We start from the raw sequence: 23,064 nt of genomic DNA, 5'->3' as shown, positions 1-23,064 counted from the left end.
GGAACACCGGAGACTGGAAGAGTCTTAGGAGCACCCTGTCGATGTCCGAATCAGACATCTTGGATGATCTGGAGGATACCGATCGGGCCCAAACCGATTTCTCCATCGGCTCCAAAGGACTCGGGGACCGGATCCGAATGGACTCTACCACTATCGGCTCCGAGGGAGATCTCAAGGCAATTTCCCTCGGTGCCGATAAGGACTTCGGCTCCGAGGGGGAAGAGTCTGAGCCGGTAACCCTTATCGGCTCCAATATCAGTGGAGCCGATGAAGGTGACCCGCCTCTCGATGCCCCAGTCCTCGGCTCCGAGACCAGAGGGGTCGAGGCTGGAGGCATCGAGGCAGACCGTTCCGCCCTCGGCTCCGAAGTCAGTGGAGCCGATGAAGAAGTCTGCCTAGGTTTTTTTGGCAGTCGGTTCCGACTGACTGGTCGGAGCCGATGCTTTCTTCTTTTTTGAAGGAGAGGGTGACGAAGATAAAGCTTCCTCGAAGGATGGCTTGATTAATCCCTTAAGGATTCATTTGTTTTTCCTCTCCTGGAGGACCCTAGATGAAAAGGCGTGACACACGCTACAAGATTCTTGTAGGTGCTTGGCACCTAAGCAGTACGCTACGAGTGGTCGTCCGTTATGGACATCTTAAAACCACACCTCGTGCATTTTTTAAACCCGGAGGGTTTATGTTCTTTGGACATTTTTGTTTGTTTAGAGAAAACACAGTTATGAAAATAACAAGTAAAAAATTAGCTAGAAGTTCAAAAGTAAAGTTTTCTTTTTTTTTTTTTTTTTTTTTACACAATAACAAGAAATAACACAGAAAGAGAGGGTCAAGACCCTCTAACTAAAACGGGTACTTGACCCACTAATAAACACTAGCCACAAAAAATGCTAGAATAGAAAAAGGGGAAGGCCCCTCTAACTAAAACGGAAACCTTCCCTTCACAAAAAATAACAATTTTCTCAACAGAAAATGCAAATACACACACGTATCACAAGAATAGCCGTTAAAACAGCTTTTGGTTTGAAAACTAGGAAATTCCTGACAGGAAAAGTCTAAATAAATAGTACTTAGCCCAGCCAAGTTGAGACCACGTCTAAGCTTGTAAGCGGCAAACGAGATCTGGGGGATTAGTGGTGGTGCATCCTGGGATAAAGATAGCTCAGCCAATAAGAGGCCTCGCTCTATAGCATAAGCGTGCCCATCAGTACAGAATGTAGGCGAGATAGGATCACATAACATCCTTGGTTTTCAATCACTGAAAATACCGAGACATATTATTGGTAGTCGCACAGAAAGAGAAGCCCCCACAGGGTGAATCAGAAAGTGAGCTCCTCCTCCCTTAGTCTGAATCAGCAGTCTGAGAATAAAACCTGAAATCATCCCTGCATCTTCATGTTCAGATTCAGAATCATGAATCTCTTCAGGAAAAGAGGCATCCTTGTTTCTTTTATCAGAAACTACTCTACAAGAAAGCCTGAATCAAACACTGAGATAGTATCAGTAAATTACTCCTATCCAAAGAAATTTTAGGAGAAGTAAATACATGCTTGATTTTTAGTTTCTGTTTGACTAGAAAAATGGGGCCAACTGTCTTAATAATGGCAGCTGCTGCTTCCCAGGGATGGACACAGCATTCTGACACAACATGGAAACATTCCTTATTCCCTCTCCCCAGTCCAGTAAGAGTTGTTCTCTCTTGCCCACTGAGGGGACCCTAACAGTCGCAGCGGATGTGGATAACACCCTGTCCATAGTGATTGCAGGTGCTACACCAGAGGGATCCAGAGTAAAAGATGAGTGGCCTGCATACCTTTCAATTGTCCAGATTTTCATAGAATGTCCAGATTTTTGCCTTATATTTTTGGTCTGTGGTTTTCTAGCAAATTACTGAGGACCGAAGTCACAAAATAATGGCATACATTTGAGTTTCACACTTCATATCCTTCAGAAAATGCATCCTAACAGAAATTCAAGTATTCTAGCATCTTTCTCTGTTTATAAGAGCAATATTTAAAATCTGTCCCTATTTTTGGGCCTTTGTCTCCCCCATTATTTTAGATTTTTTTCCAGATTTCTTGCACTAAGCAGTTCAGAGGTATGGTGATCTGATGTACAACAAATAACCACAGCAGAGTCACCCTCCTGTGGCTTAGTCAAATTGTTAAGCTGCTTTGATGGCAAGCTGTTTTTTCTCACATTTTCTTTTTGTGGCTTGAATAAGGACCTACCATGGCAGTGATAATCTATTCCATGGTCAAGCCAACAATGTTGCCTATACTGAGGAAAACAAGCAACCATGCCAGAAAAACTACCAGTCTGTAAAAGTTACTATTTTTACAGAAAAAAATGCAGTAAAAAGCATTATGGCAGCCCCACAATGTTAAAATAAACACAATTTCTCCACAGAAAATATTTTATCAGTTAGATAACACTACTTTTAAACTGACAGAAATAATGAGTGCTCCTTTTAAAAGTACTTTACAGTCTGGAGACAATTTGTTAAAACATGACACTATAAAATAACTTTCATGAAGAGGAAAGTAATAAAACATCACTAAAAAAAACAAGAAAATGGAAGTTTTATTTTTCCCAAAGGGAACTTATTCTGCCCAGCTAAGAAAAGCACAAGATGACTATTGATCCTTAAAAGCCTCAGAGGAGCATAGTCTTCAGCTGCAATAGCAGTCTGAAGGGCTTCACTCCCAAACTTGTCTTTTAGTCAGCTCTTCTCAAGCTGCTTGACAATTTGGACATGTGGAAGGTACCCTGAAGCTTTGGAGGCTGGACGGCTGATATATCCTTGGCAGGATATAACCCATATGGCTAAGGCTACTGCAACAGGTGTCAGTATGAAGAACATCAAAATCCTGAATTGGGGACATTTTTTAAATATTAGTGACATAAATTTTAAAGCTTGAACGAACAAGAGGATTTTAGTTAACATGCATTTTCTAAAGTAACAGGAATTTTTGGTATTAATGAATATCATTATTTAACTGTAAAGTATCTCCTTGTCTTGAAAAATCATAGATATTAAGAGGGTTGGTTCACAAATCTGAGCTATAATTATGGATGCCCCTGAAAGTCTAGGGCACTTGAGAGGAATGTCCTTCCCTAAGCATGTTGGTGACCTCCATGCATAAGATACACCCACTAGCTATCTCCTACTTCTTGCTGTAATCTGACGCTAGTGCATTTACCTTGAATGCTTATGCTTACTCCCTCCTTATCCCTGCTCCTCAATGTTTCCTGTTTCAGTCCCTTTCCTAATGTGTAATGTTGCTCTGATCAGACCTCCCAACTTTACCTATCCTGCATTTCCTGTGTCCAGAGCCTACCACAACCCACTCCCACTCATTATTAGCCCATGTCTGTATTATCTGAGTTATGTACACCTCCAAGACTCCTAGAAAACTCTGAGTCTCACAGGTTATCAGTCAAGTTTTTGGTACTGCATAACACTATTTTCTAACCCCTACTTCTCTTTGAACCCCTTTTCTCATACTCCCTTTCCTATTACATTATGATTTTGTCTAGCTACTTGTTCGTTGTACCCTTTCCATGCAAGTTTAAAAGAGCAGTGAAAGATACACAGGGGAATGGCCAACTTTGTAAGTATTCTGAGTTTTTAGGTATTCTCTGATAGTCTAATTTTTGATTTAAGGTATTTTTACTGATGCTGAAATTAAATTTGAGTATAGAAACAGTGCATAAATACAGTGAGGAATTTACAACTTTTTTTTTTTTTTTTTGCAGTGTCAATCTTCTTTAATTTTTGTATTGCCTTTGGCTCAGATTAAGGAAGTTGGGGATCTTAACTGGTTATCCAAAAAGAAAGAAAGAAAGAAAAATATGCAAAGGCATTCCCATATCTACTCTGGTATGAACTTGCAATGTCATCATGCAGCATTATAAGTGAAATGTGGCAGGTTGTGCTACAATATCCACATACAACAAGATACAAAAAGGTCTGCTTAGACAGTATGCATTGCTAAATGTCTAAATGAGACATGATATGTAAGTGTATTCACTTCTTACACTGCATTCCAGTGTTACCACGTATAATAGTACATGACAGGGTGTCAGTATCCAGCAGACTATGTTAGTCTGTCCCTATACAACTCAATGTGCCAGGTTGTACATTTATAATAAAACATGTAAGTATACGCACTTAAAACATAATGTGGCATAATTGGCTACTACATTAATACAATACATTTCACTGTAGCTTGTCCAAATATATCACGACATGTAAGGATAGCTACTCATAGCATTCTATACTAATATCTTCACATGTACTATAAAAAACAAGACTGTCTGCCTGTGATTTCTCACACTAGAGGGTCAAAGCAGAAGATTTTTGTTAAGTCTGCAGACTTATTTGAACCCTTCTCTGCTTGACTACATGTAAGTCTGCAGACTTATTTGGACCCTTCTCTGCTTGACTACATGTAAGTCTACAGACTTATTTGGACCCTTCTCTGCTTGACTACATGTAAGTCTACAGACTTATTTGGACCCTTCTCTGCTTGACTACATGTAAGTCTACAGATTTATTTGGACCCTTCTCTGCTTGACTACATGTAAGTCTGCAGACTTATTTGAACCCTACTCTGCTTGACTACATGTTCTACTCAGTAACCTATAACCCCTTTGTTTCTCAGTCTTACCCAGTCACCATACCCACATAATCTTTTTCAGGAGAGTCATCACCTTAAATTTTAGCAGTGGGGATGAGAGCTGGGCATGAACATGCTCTCACTCTTATTTGATCACACGTTTTATTTATGTATAATTGTGATAAAATCAGATGTGGTGCAACTTTTGCTACCCTTTGGGTTTGGTGTTCTGGCTAAGGTGTTTTATCTCACAGAATAAAAGATACAGGGTTTGATTCTCACTAAGGAAAATTGGCTAGGATTAAAATTGTCCACAATGGCAGCTAGTCTATACTTCTCAACTATACAGATCACAGAATGAGAATGTCCAAATTTTTTGCCTCATATTTTAGGGTCTTTTCCTCATAAAAAAAATCTGGTTAGCTGACAAATCACTGAGGACTGAAGTAAGTGAATAATGACACACATTTGAGTTTCAGACTTGATATCTTTCAGAAAATTCATGCTAATGCAAAACCTGTTATTCTAGCAACTTCCCAACTTTATAAGAGCAATATTTAAAAATTGTCCCTATTTTTGTCCTTTGCCCCCATTATATTTGATAAGTTTATGTGTGATCAGCCTAACAAGGGAATGCATAGTGATAATTTTGCAAATGAAGAAATAAATTAAGTCTGCATTTCTAATGCATAAATGATTAACATAAACATATGAAAGCTTTATTTAGAAAATATATTATCACAGCTGTGTTATAAATGAGTTTATACCCTCAATTTCTATGGAAACTGTGCAGGTCTATCCGGTGGTTTATTTTTAAGGGGGTACCATAGATTAATATCAAAATGGTAGCCAAGAACAATTGAACAGAACACTGAATAACAGCAACAAAACATGGCTTGTGCATTGAACTGAGACTCAGCAATATTTTGTTTTGCTTCCACTGTGTTCAGTTCTTAAGAAAAAAAAGTAATTCTATTGCTCTTCCAAGCGGTCAGGTTTTCTCTCTCTCTCTCTCTCTCTCTTTTATTTATGTATTTATTTTATTTATGTATGTATGTATTTATTTATATTTTTTGTAACTTACAGCAGACTGCATCAGCTCTTATTATTTTGTCCCAAAAAACTCTAAATCTGCAAGAATAATTTCTCCACTAATAATAAATATTTTGTCACAGTACAGATTTGCTTTGTATGTATTCCATGTTTTTCAAACATACTGCTATGCCACAGATCAAAGATTATGATACACAAATAAACAAATTCACTTTATAATCACGAAATACTGAAAGGTCGAATTTCAGTATACTGAGACCATAAAGTCGAATCTGGCTAAGTCGAATTTGCGGTTATGACTTTACATTGCGTGACGTGTAGTGCACTGTGTGGATGGTGTCCAGTGCAGTGTGTGTGGATTTAAGTGGAATTTAGGGTAAGTGAGTGTTTTGTAAGGATTTTGGGTAGGTGTTTGAGTGTATGTGAGTGTGTTTGTTAGTTGTACGTGTGGGTTAGGGTAGGCAGGTAAAAGTATGAGTGTTAGATGTGGTGATGTTTGTATATGTGTGATGTGTGTGTGTGTGTGTGTGTGTGTGTGTGTGTGTGTGTGTGTGTGTGTGTGTGTGTGTGTGTGTGTGTGTGTGTGTGTGTGCATGTGAGGGACTGTAGAATGTCTGGGTGTGAGTTTACTGTCTTTTTCTGTTTGTGCAATCTTGGAGTTAGTATATATAAGTAGGTGGGGTATTGGGGGCTGTGGGGGGTGCAGGGAGGCTTGACCCCTGCTTATATGTAGTGTAGGTTTGTACATTGTGTGGTGTTATGCTTGTGTGTGTTTTTTTTTGTATTGTGGGTATTGTGGTGTATGTGTGGTGTGGTGTATGGTGTGTGTTTGCGATTTGAAGTTTCGCAGTTTTGGGCTGTCAGTGTTTTGTGGATTTAACTTTATGGTCCCGATATACTGAAATTCAAACTTTCAGTATTTCGAGATTATAAAGTGAATCCAAATAAACATATCATTGTGTTGAACAATCAGAACACTTAGAGTGAAACAAAGTGATGGAATCTAAGTACAGGAAATGTGAAATCGAGTATAGTGAAACCTATTTTCCCATTATTGATTAAAAGTGCTCATATGGCTAGCCTAAAACACAAAGGCATACTAAAAAAAATATTTACATTATTTGTGGTACATACCTCCCAATTTCTTTGCTTCTTCACCAGAAAATTAAAAGTTGCATGACAGGACAAAATATAAGGCAAAATCACAGACAGCTGAGAGGTACTGCATACTACCGTATGCTAAAACTATGGCATGAATGATTTTTATAGATCACTATATTCCCCTATTTTGTGGTTGGATGCATTCTTCATTAGCCTGTGAAGAACTGAGGGCTCAGAAACCTACTTAAACATATTACATTTGGACTAGCTGCAGTCCTAGCACTCTCTGGGATCACAAAGTCTATTTTCGTTTTCTTTGGTATATGTGGAATCAAGTAAAATAATAAACCAATAGGCTAAATGCATGAGTTTTCATCATTTTAATTTGAAGTCTCTTTTACAAATACTAAAGACCACATTCTATGAGTGATTCACATCACTCTCCGGCTCTCGATGTGCACTTTCTGTTTTCTTGTCTTGCTGTGTGAATTCTTCATCAGTTGAGGCTGCTTGTTGCTGTCTAGTGAGCAGACATTGCCATGAGGATATTGGTGATGTCAAAATGTGCACTAGTGTCTGTTCACCTGTTTTTTTCCAACAAAATATCATGCAGCAGCGGAAGTTGGGGACTGCAGTGGTGACTGAGCTGATCTGGAGTACAGGAAATGGAGTTTTGTCTGTTTTCTTTTTGGAATGGGATTCCTTGAATGCGGCAAAGGTTGAAGTGATTAAATATGGAGATGGAGACAGTCTGGGTGATGGTCTGTGGTGTCGGCAAAGAGGAAGACTTGGTGGTTGCTTGTGATGATGTAGTCAGTGAGGCCAGTCAGGCCTGCAGACAGAGGTGATTGATGGACTGTGGTCAGAGAGGGTCGGAAGGAAGAATGTTGGACTGAAAGTTGCTATGGACGGTCAGGATTGCAGGTAGTGCCGGTTGCACTGATGAAAAAGGACTATTTATATGTTGCTGATGTTCAGTTGGCTCTTTGACTGTTGCTGTGTTATTTCTGTTTTACTGTTACATGTAGCTGTGTTGTGTTGTGCTGTTATGTCATGGTGCATGAGCTTGGAGGAATGTAATTTCGTTCAGCTGTACTCGGTATGGTTGAATGACAATAAAGTTTGCTTTGCTTTGCTTTGCATTGCTTTGCATTCTAGAAGAAGTATTCAGATCACTTTTATAATTTAAAATAAATTCAGTGTAAATCTAATAGACAAACTTTTATAAATGTTAACCATCAAAAAGCTTGCTTAAACTGCTGCAGCAAGGCTGAATAAGCAACATCAAGTTCTGAATACAATGACAAAAATAAAAATAATGGGGAATGAAAGCCAGAAATCTGGGACAATTTTTTAAATATTACTTTAATTCAATTAGAAAGTTAGCATAACAATGCAACAACGGGCTTTGTATCAACATATATTTTCTGGACAATATGAAGTGTGAAATTCAAATGTATGTCGTTATTCACTGAATATAATCTTTAGTAATTTACCAAAAAAATTACAAATTGTATGAGTGACAGGGAAAAAATATAAGGCAAGATCAAGGACTTTATGCAAAATCAGGGACAGTTGACAGGTACTGCATACTACCATATGTCAAAAAATATGGAATGAATTTTATACATCAGTATATTCCCCTCTTTTGTAGTTGAATGCATTCTTCATTAGCTTGTGAAGAACTGGGAGCCCATAAACCTACTTAAACAGATTACATTTACACTAGACACAGTCTTAGCACTCTCTGGGATCACAAAGTCTATTTTCAAAGGCCTGCAAAGCTTCTCAACATTGAAAGACATTGATTGAACAGCTAATCAATATTCAATATATATCCCTTCCTCTGCCAAACTTCTCTGTGTTTTTTACTTCTATCTTCATTTTCTTCGGCATATGTCGTATCAAGTAAAATAATAAAACAATAGGTTAAAGGCATGAGTTTTCATAATTTTAATTTGAAATCCCTTTTACAATTATTAAAGAGCAAATTCTAGAAGTTTTTCAGTCCACTTTTATAATATTTAAAATAAATTCAGAGCAAACCCGAAAGCTAATTTTTTGAAAATGTGCAACCATCAAAGATCTTGCTTAAACTGTTGCAGCAAAGCTGAATAAACAGCATCAGGTTCTGAACACAATGATACATATAAGAGTGCAGCTGGGTAAATTCATACAAAATAGCATTATTTCATGGATATGAATAATGTATAAAAATGCATTTGTTAAGTTCTTAAAAGAAATACAGCAAAACTTTTTCCACTGGAAAGATTGTTGCGCAGTTATAATAAAAGAAAACACTATCTGTGATGAAAAAATGTATTTTGTGCAAATTTATGCTTTTAGACTTTCAATAAAACTATTAAACTGCTTTTGAAATTCTATAACATAAGGTTTTATAAGCTCCTGGATCTCATCAGCCTTCTTTTCAATAGATGTGCGGATCTCTTGCGTCTTCTGCTCAATCTGGCGTTGAATCTCTACAAATTTCTCACCAAACTGTTCACGGACAGGTTCAATTTCTTTATCTAGTGCTTGCTTTATTGACTGAAATCGCTGATCTGTCTTCTCCTTGATGCTGGTTGCATAAGGCTGGAAGGTATCACGGAGCACTTCAATATTTTGGTTTGCTTTGGTGCGCATATCTTCAGCATATGTTGCTAGCTTTTTCTTTATCTCCTCAGAATCCTTGGTCAACCTTTTCTTCAGTTTACGGAAGTACAAAGAAAATTTTTGCTGAATGTCATCTGTATTCTGCTTGACCATTTGACGGACTTCTTCAGAGTACTGAACTACTTTGTCTTTTGCATCTTTCAAATCATCTTGAAGCTTCTGCACAAGAACATCTGCATCATGGTTGAGTTTCTGATTGACTTCTTCTGTATAAGGAGTCAATTTGGTCTTGACATTGTCTACATAGGTATTGACTTCAGCCATTGTATCAGTAATTAAGCCTCTGCAAATACAATATGTAAAAATACATCAGAAAATTGATAATGTTTTGGAATTACATACTCATCTGTTATGTGAGAATAATTCTCAGCCTGATTCTCAAAGCTTAAGACTGAAACAGTACCATTGTTTAAGCTAAGAACCATGGTATTTGCTTTGAAACCTTATCTGTGCCGAAATGAGGAGATACTGCAGAAAATGGCACAGTGCTACCCTTGCTTGCTGTTTCTGAATGTGCTCAGTTGTACAACAGTTTATCTCACAGTATAAAAGTTCCAGTACAATAGTGCCATGAGGCACACTGTAGACCACTTAGATGTATACTATTGTAGCTAGCACCACATGAAACTCATATGATTTACTTCCCAGAAAATAAGAAAGAGTGGGTTAGAAAGGCATAGTTGTGAAAAGACTATAACTAGATTGGCACCACACTGAGGACAGGTACAGCATGATTCTTCTCAATAAGCCACTTTTTGAAAGTTAATGACTTGTACTATATAATGATATGCAGCTGTCAGTCTTTTGCATATTTTTCCTAGATAACCCTGACATAAGTGGAGCAATACTGGTATATCAGTGGAATGAAGTGCAACCTTGTACTATAAGACAGCTAGCACCTTGTACATACCCAAACTGTCTGGCAGTTCGAGCTGAGCGAAGACATTTTTGGACATCAAGCCCTTTAGAGTTTTTCTTCATCAATGAGATGGAGGCTGAACACAGAAAGGACAATGTTAAGAAGAACAATAAATAAACAACCACAGCCTGGCATAAACAACATACCAAAAATAAGCAAGATGGGGGGGGGGTTAATGCAGCAGTGATCATTCAAACATCTACTATTATGGTAAGTTTTACTTACACAGCTGCACTGTGTTCATCATATTGATCACTGCTGTAGTAGCCTTAGCTATATAGGTAGATTACCATAGCTAACTATATTTGGGAGGTGAAAGGAGAAGGGTCCAGGAACCCCTGGCGAATGGTCCAAGCAAAGTCTGATCTCGACGTACAGAAGGAATCAAGCTTATATTGCTTTGTAAAAGCATATAAAGAGGACCAAGTAGCAACTTCTAGAATACTTCTAGAATCTAACCTTTTCCAAAAAGCCAGAGATGAAGTCAAGGCACTGGTAGAGTGGACCTTAACATTGCTTAGAAAAATTGTGTTGTGATAAGTATAAAAAGGTAATAGCTTCAGACAACCATTTGGAAATAGTCTGTATTGAAACAGGTTATCCCTTCTTACTGTCAAAGAAAAACAGTAGATCCAAAGATCTGAAAGATTTAGATCTGTCAAGATAGTATCTGAGTTGTCAGTGGATATTGAAACATTGAGTATCCTTTCTCCCTCATTTTTAAAATCAGTAAAGAAAATGAGGGAATGGGTAGTTTGGCTTAAAATAAACTTGGATACTAGGCATAAAAGACAGATGAGTTCTCAAAGGAAACCCTGTCTCTGTGGAAAGTGAGATAGGGTCGACTCACCATAAGAGCTTGCAACTCAGATACCCTTCTTGTAGAGGTCAGCACAATCAGTAAAACTGTTTTTTCAAGTTAAGACCCACAAGTTAGCCAGGTTAGCTTGTTCAAATGGAATATGTGTTAGCTTCTCTAACAAAAAATTAAGATCCCAAGAAGGAGGTACTGGTTTTCTTGGAGGCTTCTTTAGTAAACCCCCTTTCAAAAACATTTTGAAATGAAAAAGCCTTGAAAGAGGAGAATCCCCTGGCAGGCACCTTTAAATGTCCAAAAACAAAATTAACCTTGAGAGGAGTAAGAAAGGCCATAGGAAAGTGACTCACACAAATATTGTAAAACCAGAGAACAACTAGCCCTGAATGGGTGCTGATTATGTTGTTGGCACCAACTAGAAAACCTTTTCCATTTGCTAATATATAATTTTCTAGTAGCAGGCTCATTTGCCTCCTTTAGTACCTGCTGCAAATCCTCAGTAAACAGGTGCCTAAAGGAAAATAAGACCTTATCATCCAGGCAGTCAGTTGAACTTGATTGGGGTAGTGGTGTGTCAAACACACCAGACCTTGTGTGAGCAGTTCCATTCAGTGAGGAAGCTTATAGTATTTGCCTGTGGCCATTTCCAAAAGAAGGGAAAAACACTATTGCCTGGGCCAGAAGGAAGTCACCACGATGATCAGGGATTCCTTCTGAATCTCCAGAAGTACCCTGGAAATTAGTGGAAGGACTAGAAAGGCGTAAAGGAACATTCCTATCCAAGAAAAAGGGAAAAGCATCTGTCTTCCAATCCTTCTTGCATGGAGTCCTGGAACAGAATCTTACCAGTTGATTGTTTAGAGAAAAGTCAAAGAGATCTACTTGAAGAACTCCCCACATATGGATCAAATCTTGGAGGATGCCCTGATCTAGTTTTCATTCATGAGGGTCTTCCCTTGTCCTACTCAGCTTCTCTGCCACACAACTTTACTGTGACAGAATGTAAGATGCCAGTAAAGTGAAATTGTGTTGTACAGTGATATACCAAGCTAACATGGCTAGTCTGTTAAGGAGTATGACTTGAGTCCCCCTTGTTTATTGATGTACTACATGACTGTGGTTTGTCTGTAGCCACTTAAAGAGGTCCTGAGGACCAAAGAATGGTTCAGAGAGTTGATTGCCTTGATCAAGGCAAGCATTTCCTTGATATTTATGTGCTTGTGTCTGTTTTTGGTGTTCCACAACCCCTGCACTTTTATAACCCTGAAACTGCTCCATAAGCAAAATCCAAAGCATCTGTGGTGAATGACTGCTTTGGAGCAGGAAGGTAGGAGGGGTGACCTTGATTTAAGGATAGCTGTTGTCTCTATCAAAAGATTTCTCTTCTGACAAACCCCAACACTGAGATTTGAAAAATTAAAAGCTGTTGATTCTGGGAATAAACAGATTTTAGATAGTATTGCATCTTTCTCATGTGGAGTCTTGCCAGGGTTATCTTGAGTCATAGATGCCAAAAGGCCCAGAATCTTGACTTATTCCCTCACAGTGACTTAAGTCTGAGTGGAAAACTGTAGAAACAGATCTAAATAAAATCTGTTTTTTTCTTTATCAGAAAAGCTCTTTGAACTGAGGTTTCTAGTTGAACTCCCAGGAACACCATCCTGTGTGATGGAGTAAAGAAAGACTTGAACACACTCTTGGAATCATGTCTCACCCAAGATAGAGATTCCTGACACTTTGAAGAAGATTCTGCAAAGATAAGCAAGTCATCTAAGCATGGAAACATGTGGATACCCTGTAGCTGTAGCCTGCAATGAGCTGTAACTTGAGCTAGACGCTTTGTGAGCACTCTTGGTGTAGTGGATAGTCCAAATAATAAGGCAGATAACTTATAATGTGATCTAGATGCACAAAACCTTAAGAAACATCTGAAGTCTGGATGAATAAAGATGTGATGATAATCATCTTTTAAGTCTAGTGTTGTCAGGAATCGTGAAAGAGGAAAAAGTGAAAACAGATTGTGAAGTGACATCATTTTGAATTTGGACACTATCACAAATATCTTTAAAAAAGAAAGATTCAGAACTGGTCTCCAGTAATTTTCTTTCTTTGGCACTAGGAACATCCTTGAATAAAAACCTTTCCCTGCCAGTGAAAGAAAAAAATGGTTATATCACTCCTTGGACAGAGCATGTGGTGAAGAACAAGTGGAAACAAAAGAGTCTGATCTGGAAGATGAGGAATGATCTCCTGGAAAGGAGGAATTTCTTCCCACTGCCATCTGTAACCTTAATGAATGATTTTCAGAACCAATTTGTCTTAACCTATCTGTTGCCAGAGAGAAAAATCATCAAACCCTGAGCTGTTGGAAATGCTTCACTTAAAGAAATCCCAATCCCTAAGAGACACAGGCTCCAGATCTAAACCTTGTCATCACAATGAACAAAACATGCTGGAGGGATAGGTTCCTGACCCAGAGAGTCCCCGTACTCTGGAATAGACTGCCCATACATGTCAAGCATAGCGCCTCCTTGGCCGTCTTCAAAAGGAACTTTGATGATTGGATAGGAGATAGGAAATTCACCCCAGGGATCACGTCAGTTGCCCTGCTAGACAGGGGTCCAGGGAAGTAAATATTGTGGGAAGAAATATCCAGGGAATTTTTATGGCTAGGCTTGTATAGGCCCTAGGGATGATAGCCTAGTATCAACCTATGAACCTATGAAGCTATGAGTGAAACTTTCTGGAAGTAAAAAGGGGCCATGGCGGGAGGGGTTCATGAGGTCTGTTGAATATCCAATCAGAGTTATTGGATTGTCATTGGTTCTGGAAGATTTGAGGCTTCCTTTTGAAACCATATTGCCATTTCTTCTTAAACATCTGTTTACCTGTATTTTGTTGAGACTGTTTACTCAAGTTTTTTTTTTTTTTTTTGCCAATGAAGATATAGAAAATCCCCTGGAAATTTTGGAAAAAGAGGGCTGAAAAATCCTTAGATCAGCTTACCCCTTTCTTCACACTTTTTGATCACCTCTGCAATACAGGGGCCAAACACTAAATCTCTATCCACAGGAAAATTTAAAATCTCATGTTTTACATCATCTGGAAGGTTTTGAGAATGTAGCCAAGCAGACCTCCTTAAAATAGTACCAGTGGCCAGAGCCCCAGAAGAAGTGTCAAAAGAGTCATACGCGCACTGCAAGCAATGAGTAGGGGCCTGTGCAATAGAAGAAACTAACTGATTTAGAGCAGATTTTCCTTCACAAGATGAAACTGCAGATAGAACATTCATCATACTTTCAAAGTTTGTCAGAACAAACTTTAACATATGAGCCTGACAATTCAAAATTTGAAAAATCAAAGTTGCAAGTAACTAACTAAGGCTATAGCTGCTGGATCAAGTTTGGGAATAATGTATAAAAAATTAAAAGACTGGGGAACTTTATACATTTTATTTGCCTTTTTAGGGGCAGCTGACTGACTATAAGGAAAGTTCCAGGCAGTAACACACACATCCTCCAATTTAGACAGAAAAGGAGAAATGGGTGTAGGTTCTGGAAAATTCTTCTGTAGCAGCATATAGTATTTTCTAGGGACTGATAAACCCCAGTATTCTTCCACTGAAAAAAATGGACATTCTAGCAATAGTCTCAGAGAAAGATACCCCCCCCCCCCAGGCAGAATCAGAAATAGTGTACTTGTCAATCTCCATATATGTTTCCATAGTTTCAAGGTTTAACAGAATTTTAACAGAACTGCATATAGGTTAAAGACCATTGAAAAGCAGACTCCAAAATCATTGAATATATAAACAATTTCAAAGTGTGACTTTGCTTTAAAAATAATGGTAATGTTTTCATTTTTAATTTAAAAGATAGTAGTAATTAATTCATAACCTAACAAAGGCCTGGCTTTAAAAAAATTGATCTTATTGAGGTTTTACACTTAGCAATTTGAAATGTGTAATTAATACCACATGATATTATGCTAGATTATAACAATTAGCATTCAAAAAAATTCTCAGTTCATCATAAAGAGCACAATAAGCCAGACAAAGCCTTCCAAGTAATTAGCAGCAACTAATGGAAAATAAATTTAGTTTTGTCAAATATTCTGTTACAGCTATAGTCATGTCTACATAGTGGCATGTAACTTCAATTCTGACCCATAAAGAGAAAGCCTGATTTTGTAATGCCCATTCTGCATTCGTGTTTGCCTCTCAAAGATGAACGCAGTTGATGATGAAGACAAAAAAGAAGAATCTACATTCCGTAATAATGTATCCATACTCACTCCAGTTCTTGACTCAGCTGGGAGCTCTTTATGTCAATGGTGACATCGTCAGCTGCCTTTTTAATTTTGTCCACATGTGCCCAGAAAGTGACAACAGCTTCTTCAAACTTCGTCTTTGGTTCATCTTGCTGGAACAGGAAACGGGCCTGAGTTCCTGTATTGGAACAAAGGGGGAAAAAACAGGTATTTGTCTAAATTAATATCATCCCACAGGTAATAATTCTTTAGCGTTTTTCACTTTAAAATGCATTACAATATCCATTTTTTTACTTTGACAATACAAAGGAGAACACAACATGTAAAACACAATGCTATTTATATGGGGTTAGTATATGTGTTTTAGAAATCTTGCACTTTCAATGACTGTCAACATTCCAAGCACCTGGTGTTATCTTGATAAGAAGTACAACTATACTAACTAATCATAGGAAACCTCAAGCACTTGACTTCTTCATCATAACTATGACTGTTACCTTTACACAATAAATAAAGCCATCATACAGATCCCGATAATAAAATTACCTAATGTTAATGAAAAATAAATGGTGCTCTGTGAGGAAAAGGAATGGAGCCCTGACTGTGAACAAGTTGACCAGCATTCAGCTTCAGCATTGAAGAGAGCGGCACAGCCTGCTTGCCTATAGCAGTGATTGGGAGGGGGTTGTGTGTACTTGGAGGCACACTGGACATACCTCTCAACTGTCCATATTTTTGAAGAATGTCCAGATTTTTGCCTCATATTTTCAGGATGTTCCTCATAAAATTTGTGGTTTTCTGAATTTTTGTGGCAAATCAGTGAGGACTGAATGCATCAAATAATAACAGGCATTTGAGTTTCCAACTTCATATCCTACAGAAAATGCATGATAACACAATACATTTTATTTTAGCAACTTTCTAAGTTCATGAGAGCAATATTTAAAATTTGTCCCTATTTTGGGGCCTTTGTACTCCCATTATTTTTGGCTTTGTCCAGATATTTTGTGCTAAGAGGTTGAGAGGTATGACACTAGACTGTATGACTACCCTGGTGGAGACAAGGTAAACCACTACTCATACCATGAGAGAAGAGATAGGGCTGCTTGGGGGGGGGGGACAGTTCCTGTAGAAGTGATTGGAAATCCTTGGAGGACAGCCCACTGCAAGTTCCAGGTTATTGCAGTTAGGGTCAGGAAGAAAATACAAAAAGTCTCAAAGCATATACCTCCCAGTTTATCTTCTCAGCAATGACTGGAAGCAAATGGACCAGTTGAAGAGGGCTAATGATCAATAGGCAGTGGGGACGAGGAATGAAAAAAAAATTAAGAAAAAGTGAATTAAATATTATTTACTTCTTGGGCACATTTTGCTTACATAGACAAGGAAACTACACATATATTTACTGTTGTCTACATTTTTTTTACCATCAATGTCTTTTGGTTGGTTCTTTAAAATTCTGATAATACATTGCCCTATTGTTAAAACAAATCTCTTGAATCTGCCCTACCCCAGATATTTGCATAAAATAGTCAGGACTGCAGTTTGATAAAATAATCTTTAGATGTAGACAGGTCTTTGCTATTATGTTTAGAGAATGATGATGTAAGATTATTCTGGCAGTTCCTGTCTAATAATTCCATTTGGCCACAAAATGAAGGAGTCAGCCCTCCCCACAGGACATAAATCCACAGCATCCTGGTACACAATGTTTACAACTGAACTGAGGCATATTCTATTTCAGTTCTGTGTTGTGATAGACAACGCAAAGATTCACACTAAGAATAAGTACTCTAAATGATATCAAAACCAGATCTCTTTAGATCTGTGAAATTAGATGAATGAAATGCATAAAGCTTGTATCCATTCTCAGCATTAAACATGAACAAGAACAGAGAAGACAGCAGCGTAACTGGGTCTATATTATATCATCAAATGCTTAAAAAAGCGAATGCTGATTGATCGACCTAATTTAAGCGAAAGCTTACAATCTCGAACTGTCAGATCAGCGATTTATTTTTTCCCAGGGAAAAAAATCGCTGATCCAAAACACATACACACAACACAAGCACACCAAACAAACAGAAATCCACACACATACACCTAAAATCTGATACCTAACCCTACACTAAACTATGCACACACCACTAACTACCCACTTACCTTAACCCAAACCCTAACCCTAAGGTCCGTCACTATCGCACACTCACCTCACCCGCTCCCTAACCCTAACTCACTTAAATCTGCCCTAACCCTCATGTCCACTCAATCGCACACACACCTAACCCGAGCCCTAACCCTAACTCACCTAAATCACCCTAACACTCACATCCACACAATCGCACACTTACCTGAATCTAACCGGTAACTTTCCACCATAACACTGAAAATACCGAAGCAACAGAAACAGACAACCGAATTCTTTCCCTAGGAAAAAATTTGAGTTTCTGCTGCTTCGATATTTTGCAGTTTCGCGAAAATAAGTTCGATCAATCAGCGTTCACTTTTTTTAAGCGTTCGAGGATATAATATAGACCCGCGTAACCATAGCTTGGGGTAAGCAAGAGTGTGAGCATATATAAGCAGGTGTCAATAATTTGCTAGTACAGTGAGTATTCCATACATCTCTACAGAAACAATGGAGAACACCTTGCCAGTCTCTTTGCATACCTGTCAAAATGTTACATCAATACCACACTTTATAATATTTATGACTATTTCTAATGAAAGGAGATACAGCATGTTCAATTTCAGTGCTTTACATTACCACCTAATAAAGAAATACTAAACTACGCACAATGTACAAAAAGCAAATAAAAATAAAGCATGCTGTTCATGTAGGTTGTCACTGCTTTTACTATGTATAATACAGTAAGTATTTTTGTTTCTCCTTTTTCAAAACTTCATCAGAATAACAGTAAATATGTATGCTGAAAGGGAATTGATGTACAAATTACAAAATCATATGACTAATAGAATTATGAAACCTGAAAAGGGAACTGTTATAATGGACACTTACATAAAACTATTGCAATATTTGAATAATGGAGAATTTTTATTGAAGTGTCCAGAAATAAATTGAACATTGCATACACCAGATTGGATGTTTGGCTTGAGGGCTTAACTTTGGAGTAGGATTAGCAAAACACTTGGTAGAACACTTTGTAGTCCAAAAGCCTCTCATAATGAGTATTTTCAGCATACCTAAAGTTCATAAATTTTTGGAGGCTCAACCACTACATCTCATAGTTTGAAAACAGAACCACTTGCTAAGTGTGTGGATAAAAGGTTAATTTTCTTCATGATAAGAGGCACATTTTAAAAGATTAATGGCATTTTTCAAACATTATGGTTGAAAGTGACTTTTGTAAAAAAATATTTCATTTCTTGTGGTTGATGGGAAGGATTTGTTTTTAGTTATTCCTCAAGAAGAGGGCCAGGAGTGGTTCCATGAAGTCTTTGTTCAAGGAAGTAATCTCCAGAATGATGAGATTAATATTGTTAGGCGTTGCATGGAGCAATCTTTATGCAACAAGTATGTTTTTTTGAACATGAATTTTACAAACAGATTAAAGGTGTGGCCATGTGGGTGGTGGTAGCATCCATCTTTGTCAATATTATACTGTGGTGGTGGGAGAAGAACCTTGATTTTTTTTTATCCTTATTCTGGCAATATGTTAAGGCTTACTTATGGTTCCTTGATTACATTTTTTTTAATTTGACAGGTGCTGTTAAATAGCTTAAATGTTTTAGGCTATGTCACTTCTACATATATGTTTTTAAAATTTAAATATGAATGGAATGGAAATATCATTAGCTTTTTTAATGTGATGCTAATGAAGAATTATGATGAAAATACACATGAATCTGGCATTTTTTGGAAAGCACTTATTCCAATAGTTTTTTACATTTCATAAGTTGCCATCCCTTTCAACAAAAAAAGACTATTGTAAAAGGACAAATGGTGCATTTTATCACTCCTTACATCTTGTGATGACATGTTTAGTAGTGAAATTGATACTCTCAAACAGATGTTTTTAGACAGTGGATACTCTGAATGATCACTTCATCTTACAAACCTGCAAATATCTTTATGGTAAGGTCAACTTATACAACTGTACTATGTCTGCATATTGATCACTGCTTCAGTGGCCTTAGCTATATGGATTATATTCTGCTAAGGATATAAAAGCTGGCCAACTTCCAAAGCTTCAGGGAACCTTCCACACATCCAAACTATCAAGCAGTTTGAGATGAGCTGACTAAAAGACAGGTTTGGGTGCAAAGCCCTTCAGAACTTAACTGCCACTGAAGAGTTCCCTCCTCTGAGGCTTTTGTGGGTTGGTAGTTGGCTTGTGATTTCCTTTGCTGGGCAGCTAAGTTCCCTTTGTGGAAAAAAAAACTTTGATTTTCTTACATTTACTGATGTTTTATTATTTTCCTCTTCAGGAATGTTATTTTAAAGCTAGGAGTTTTGTGCTTTAACAGACTGTCTCAAGACTGTAAGATTCTTTTAAACAGAGTACTTATTTTTTTTCTGTCAGTTTTAAAGTTGGGTAAAGTAAATGATATACTTTCTGTGGTGAAGTTAAGTTTACTTTTCCATTGTGGGGCTGCTATAGTGTTTGAAAATGCTTTTTACTGTGTTTTTTTTTTTTCTGTGAACTTGTAGTTTTATCATTATTTGATGCTTGTCTTCCCTGGAAAGAGGCACCTGTTTTCTGAGAATGTGCAGCAGGTATTAATGGAGACAAGAAAGCTTCCTACTAGAAAACTGCATACTAGCAAATCGAAAAGGTTTACCATTTGGTGCCAACAACATAACCAGCACCCATTTAAGGGCTAGTTGTTCTCTAGTTTTACAGTATTTGTGTGAGTTACTTTCCAATAGCCTTTCATAATCCTCTATCATGATTAATTTACTCACTTCAGCATGTCTGTTCTTGAAAGGGGTTTTGCATAAGAAGCCTCCAAAAAAAACTGTGATCTTAATTTTATGTTAGAGAAGCTAACATTTGCTCCATTTGAGAAAGGATACTGCATACCTTGAATGTCCACAGATAACTCAGGTACTATCTTGACAGAAATAAATCGTTTAGTTCTTAGAATCAATTGTTCATTTCTTGTGAAGATAAGAAGGGACAACTTGTGTCAAAACAGACTATTTCCAAATAACTGTCTAAGGTTAGTACCTTTTGGTATGCTCACCATGCAAATCTATTCCAGGCAGAGTCAAGGCCCACTCGACTATGGCCTTGGCTTCATTTACAGCTTTTTGGAAAGGATTGGGTCTAGAAGAATTCTAGAAGCTGCTACGTAGTCCTCTCTACATTCTTTTACAAAGCAGTATAACCTTGAGTCCTTCTCTAGATCTAGATCACGTTTTGCTAGGACCATTCTCCAGAGGCTCCTGGACTCTTCTCCTTCCTTCTACCAAACATTGTTAGCTATGATAATCTACCCATATAGCTAAGGCTACTGCAGCAGTAATCAATATGAAGAACATAGTACAGTTGTGTAAGTTGAACTACCATAACAGTAGATGTTCGAATAATGCCTGCTACAGCAGCCACTCCCTCCCTTCATCCCCCTTGTTTTTTTTGGTGTGTATTTTATGCCAGAGTGCAGGCATTTCTTTTTTGTTATTTCTAGCACTGTGTTTTCAGGGCTCAGCCTCCCTCTCTCTGCTGGCAGGAAAGCTCTTTAGTCAGCTTATCTCAAGTTACTTGACAGTTTGGGTAGGTGGAAGGTACCCTGAAGCTTTGGAAGCTAGGAGGCTGTTATATTCTTAGCAGAGTATTACCCATATAGCTAAGGCTACTGCAACAGTGATCATTTAAATATCTACTGTTATGGTAAGTTCAGCTTACACAACTGTACTTTACTATCTCAAGACAGTACGTGAAAACACAACATTTCTAGCTTTAAAATAATTTTCCAGAACAGGAAAATAATAAAACATCAATAAATTTAAAAAAAAAAATTTTTTTTTTCCCAAAGTGAACTTATTGGCCCAGCAAAGGAAAGCACAAGCCAACTATCAATCCTTGAAAGCCTCAGAAGAGAATACTCTTAAGTGGCAGTAAAACTCTAAAGGGATTTGCACCTGAACTTGTCTTTTAGTCAACTTAATTCAAGACGCTTAACAGTTTGGGCTCATTGAAGGTGCCAGAAGCTTTGGAAACTGGACAGTCATTAAATCCTTGGCAAGATATAATCCATATAGCTAAGACTACTGCAGCAGTGAGCATATGATAAACTTATGTAAAGTATGTGTATATTGAGTGGTGGAAGGCAGAATTAGTTAGAAGTAATAATTCACTTGCCTGAAAACAGTAACAGAAACAGTTTAACTCATAAATGTATTGCAGGAGTATCACAGTTTCAGAGTCACATACAAAATCTGGAAGGCAAGTAGAAACTCAAAACTAGAAAATGACTGGACCGAATTCAAGAAAAGCTTTAGGCAGAAGTGTGTTACAGAAAGTTAAAGAAACTGTGTGGGCTTTTCATAGTCTTCTTAAATCCATATTAGTTTTTTAAAGATATTCTTATTTCCTCCCACTTGCCAAAACATGATGTTTAGTGATCACTCTAAATTATCCCTGCATATAATCCTTACTGTTGCCCTTGCAACCTGTGATATAGCTGGAAATTATCTGCATGTATTAATTCACTTATCCAGGCCCCTTATGCTATCTCTCAGCAAGTTAAGCAGGCCCTGACAGAATGGGGGTAACGCAGGAGTCGAACAGTTTACTTCTGTTTTAACATGCCTTATGACAAAATATAATCTAATAAATAAACATATTGCTTTATTCTTAATACAAAGTAATAACATATATAACTGGCAGAAGTAAGTTCGGGAAGCCAGCACAGAAGGAGGGTTGGGGAGGTATGTGTAAAGCATCAGGTGATGGGTACCACCAAATTGTTCCAAACTGGGCCCCATAATTGCTAAGGCCAGCCTTGCATGAAAGGCGATTGGTAATAAAGACTGGTCAGCTTCTGTAAAATCGGTGGCATAGTTCATGAAAATGAGTCTAGACTCTTCATATGGCACCACATGGAAAACCTTTTCTAAGTTGCTTAGCAATGTTTTTTAGTTAAATTTTCCTTAGCTTCTTTTAAATATAGATAAGATAAACTTTCCCCACAAAACTACTATTAATAATTACTTATAAATCCTCAAAACTGTCAGAGAGAGAGAGAGAGAGAGATTTCTAAATGAAAAAGATTTGCTGCTGAAAAGTTAACAACTCCTAAAGTAGCAGCATACCTCTCAACATCTTAACTCAATAATTCTGGACAAAGCCAAAAATAATGGGGGAACCAAAGCCCAAAATCAGGAACAGACTTTAAATACTGCTCTTATAAACTGTGAAAGATGCAAGAATGACATGTTTTGTATTAGTATGCATCTTCTGAAGGTTATGAAGTCTGAATCGCAAGTGTATATCATTATTTAGTATCTTCAGTCATCAATTATTGGTAAGAAAACCGTACATTTTTATGAGGAACAGACCAAAAATATGACACAAAAGTCGGACATTATGCAGGATTCTGGACAGTTGTGAAGCATAAGTAGCAACTGTATAAATTTTGAATAAGAC

At 37.6% G+C, this 23,064-nt stretch overlaps 1 protein-coding gene across 3 annotated transcripts in view; it reads right to left on the bottom strand.

The window, feature by feature from the left end:
- Positions 1 to 8,119: 8,119 nt before the first annotated feature.
- The window catches only part of APOE (apolipoprotein E), a 116,964-nt gene continuing 102,019 nt past the window's right edge, over positions 8,120 to 23,064 (bottom strand). For all 3 annotated transcript variants that reach the window (XM_044080687.1, XM_044080685.1, XM_044080686.1), the window contains exons 3-4: positions 15,476 to 15,629; positions 8,120 to 9,729 (exon numbers count right to left, since the gene is read on the bottom strand). In XM_044080687.1, the coding sequence (XP_043936622.1) occupies positions 9,108 to 9,729; positions 15,476 to 15,629 (776 nt within the window). In that variant the 3' untranslated portion in view covers positions 8,120 to 9,107. The remainder of the gene's footprint in view (positions 9,730 to 15,475; positions 15,630 to 23,064) is intronic.

Source organism: Protopterus annectens, chromosome 8.part0, assembly GCF_019279795.1.
Source record: "Protopterus annectens isolate FY-2018-M chromosome 8.part0, PAN1.0, whole genome shotgun sequence".
Taxonomy (NCBI): domain Eukaryota; kingdom Metazoa; phylum Chordata; order Ceratodontiformes; family Protopteridae; genus Protopterus; species Protopterus annectens.
The sequence above is the reverse complement of the archived record's forward strand: the minus strand, read 5'-3'. Positions and strand labels throughout refer to the sequence as shown.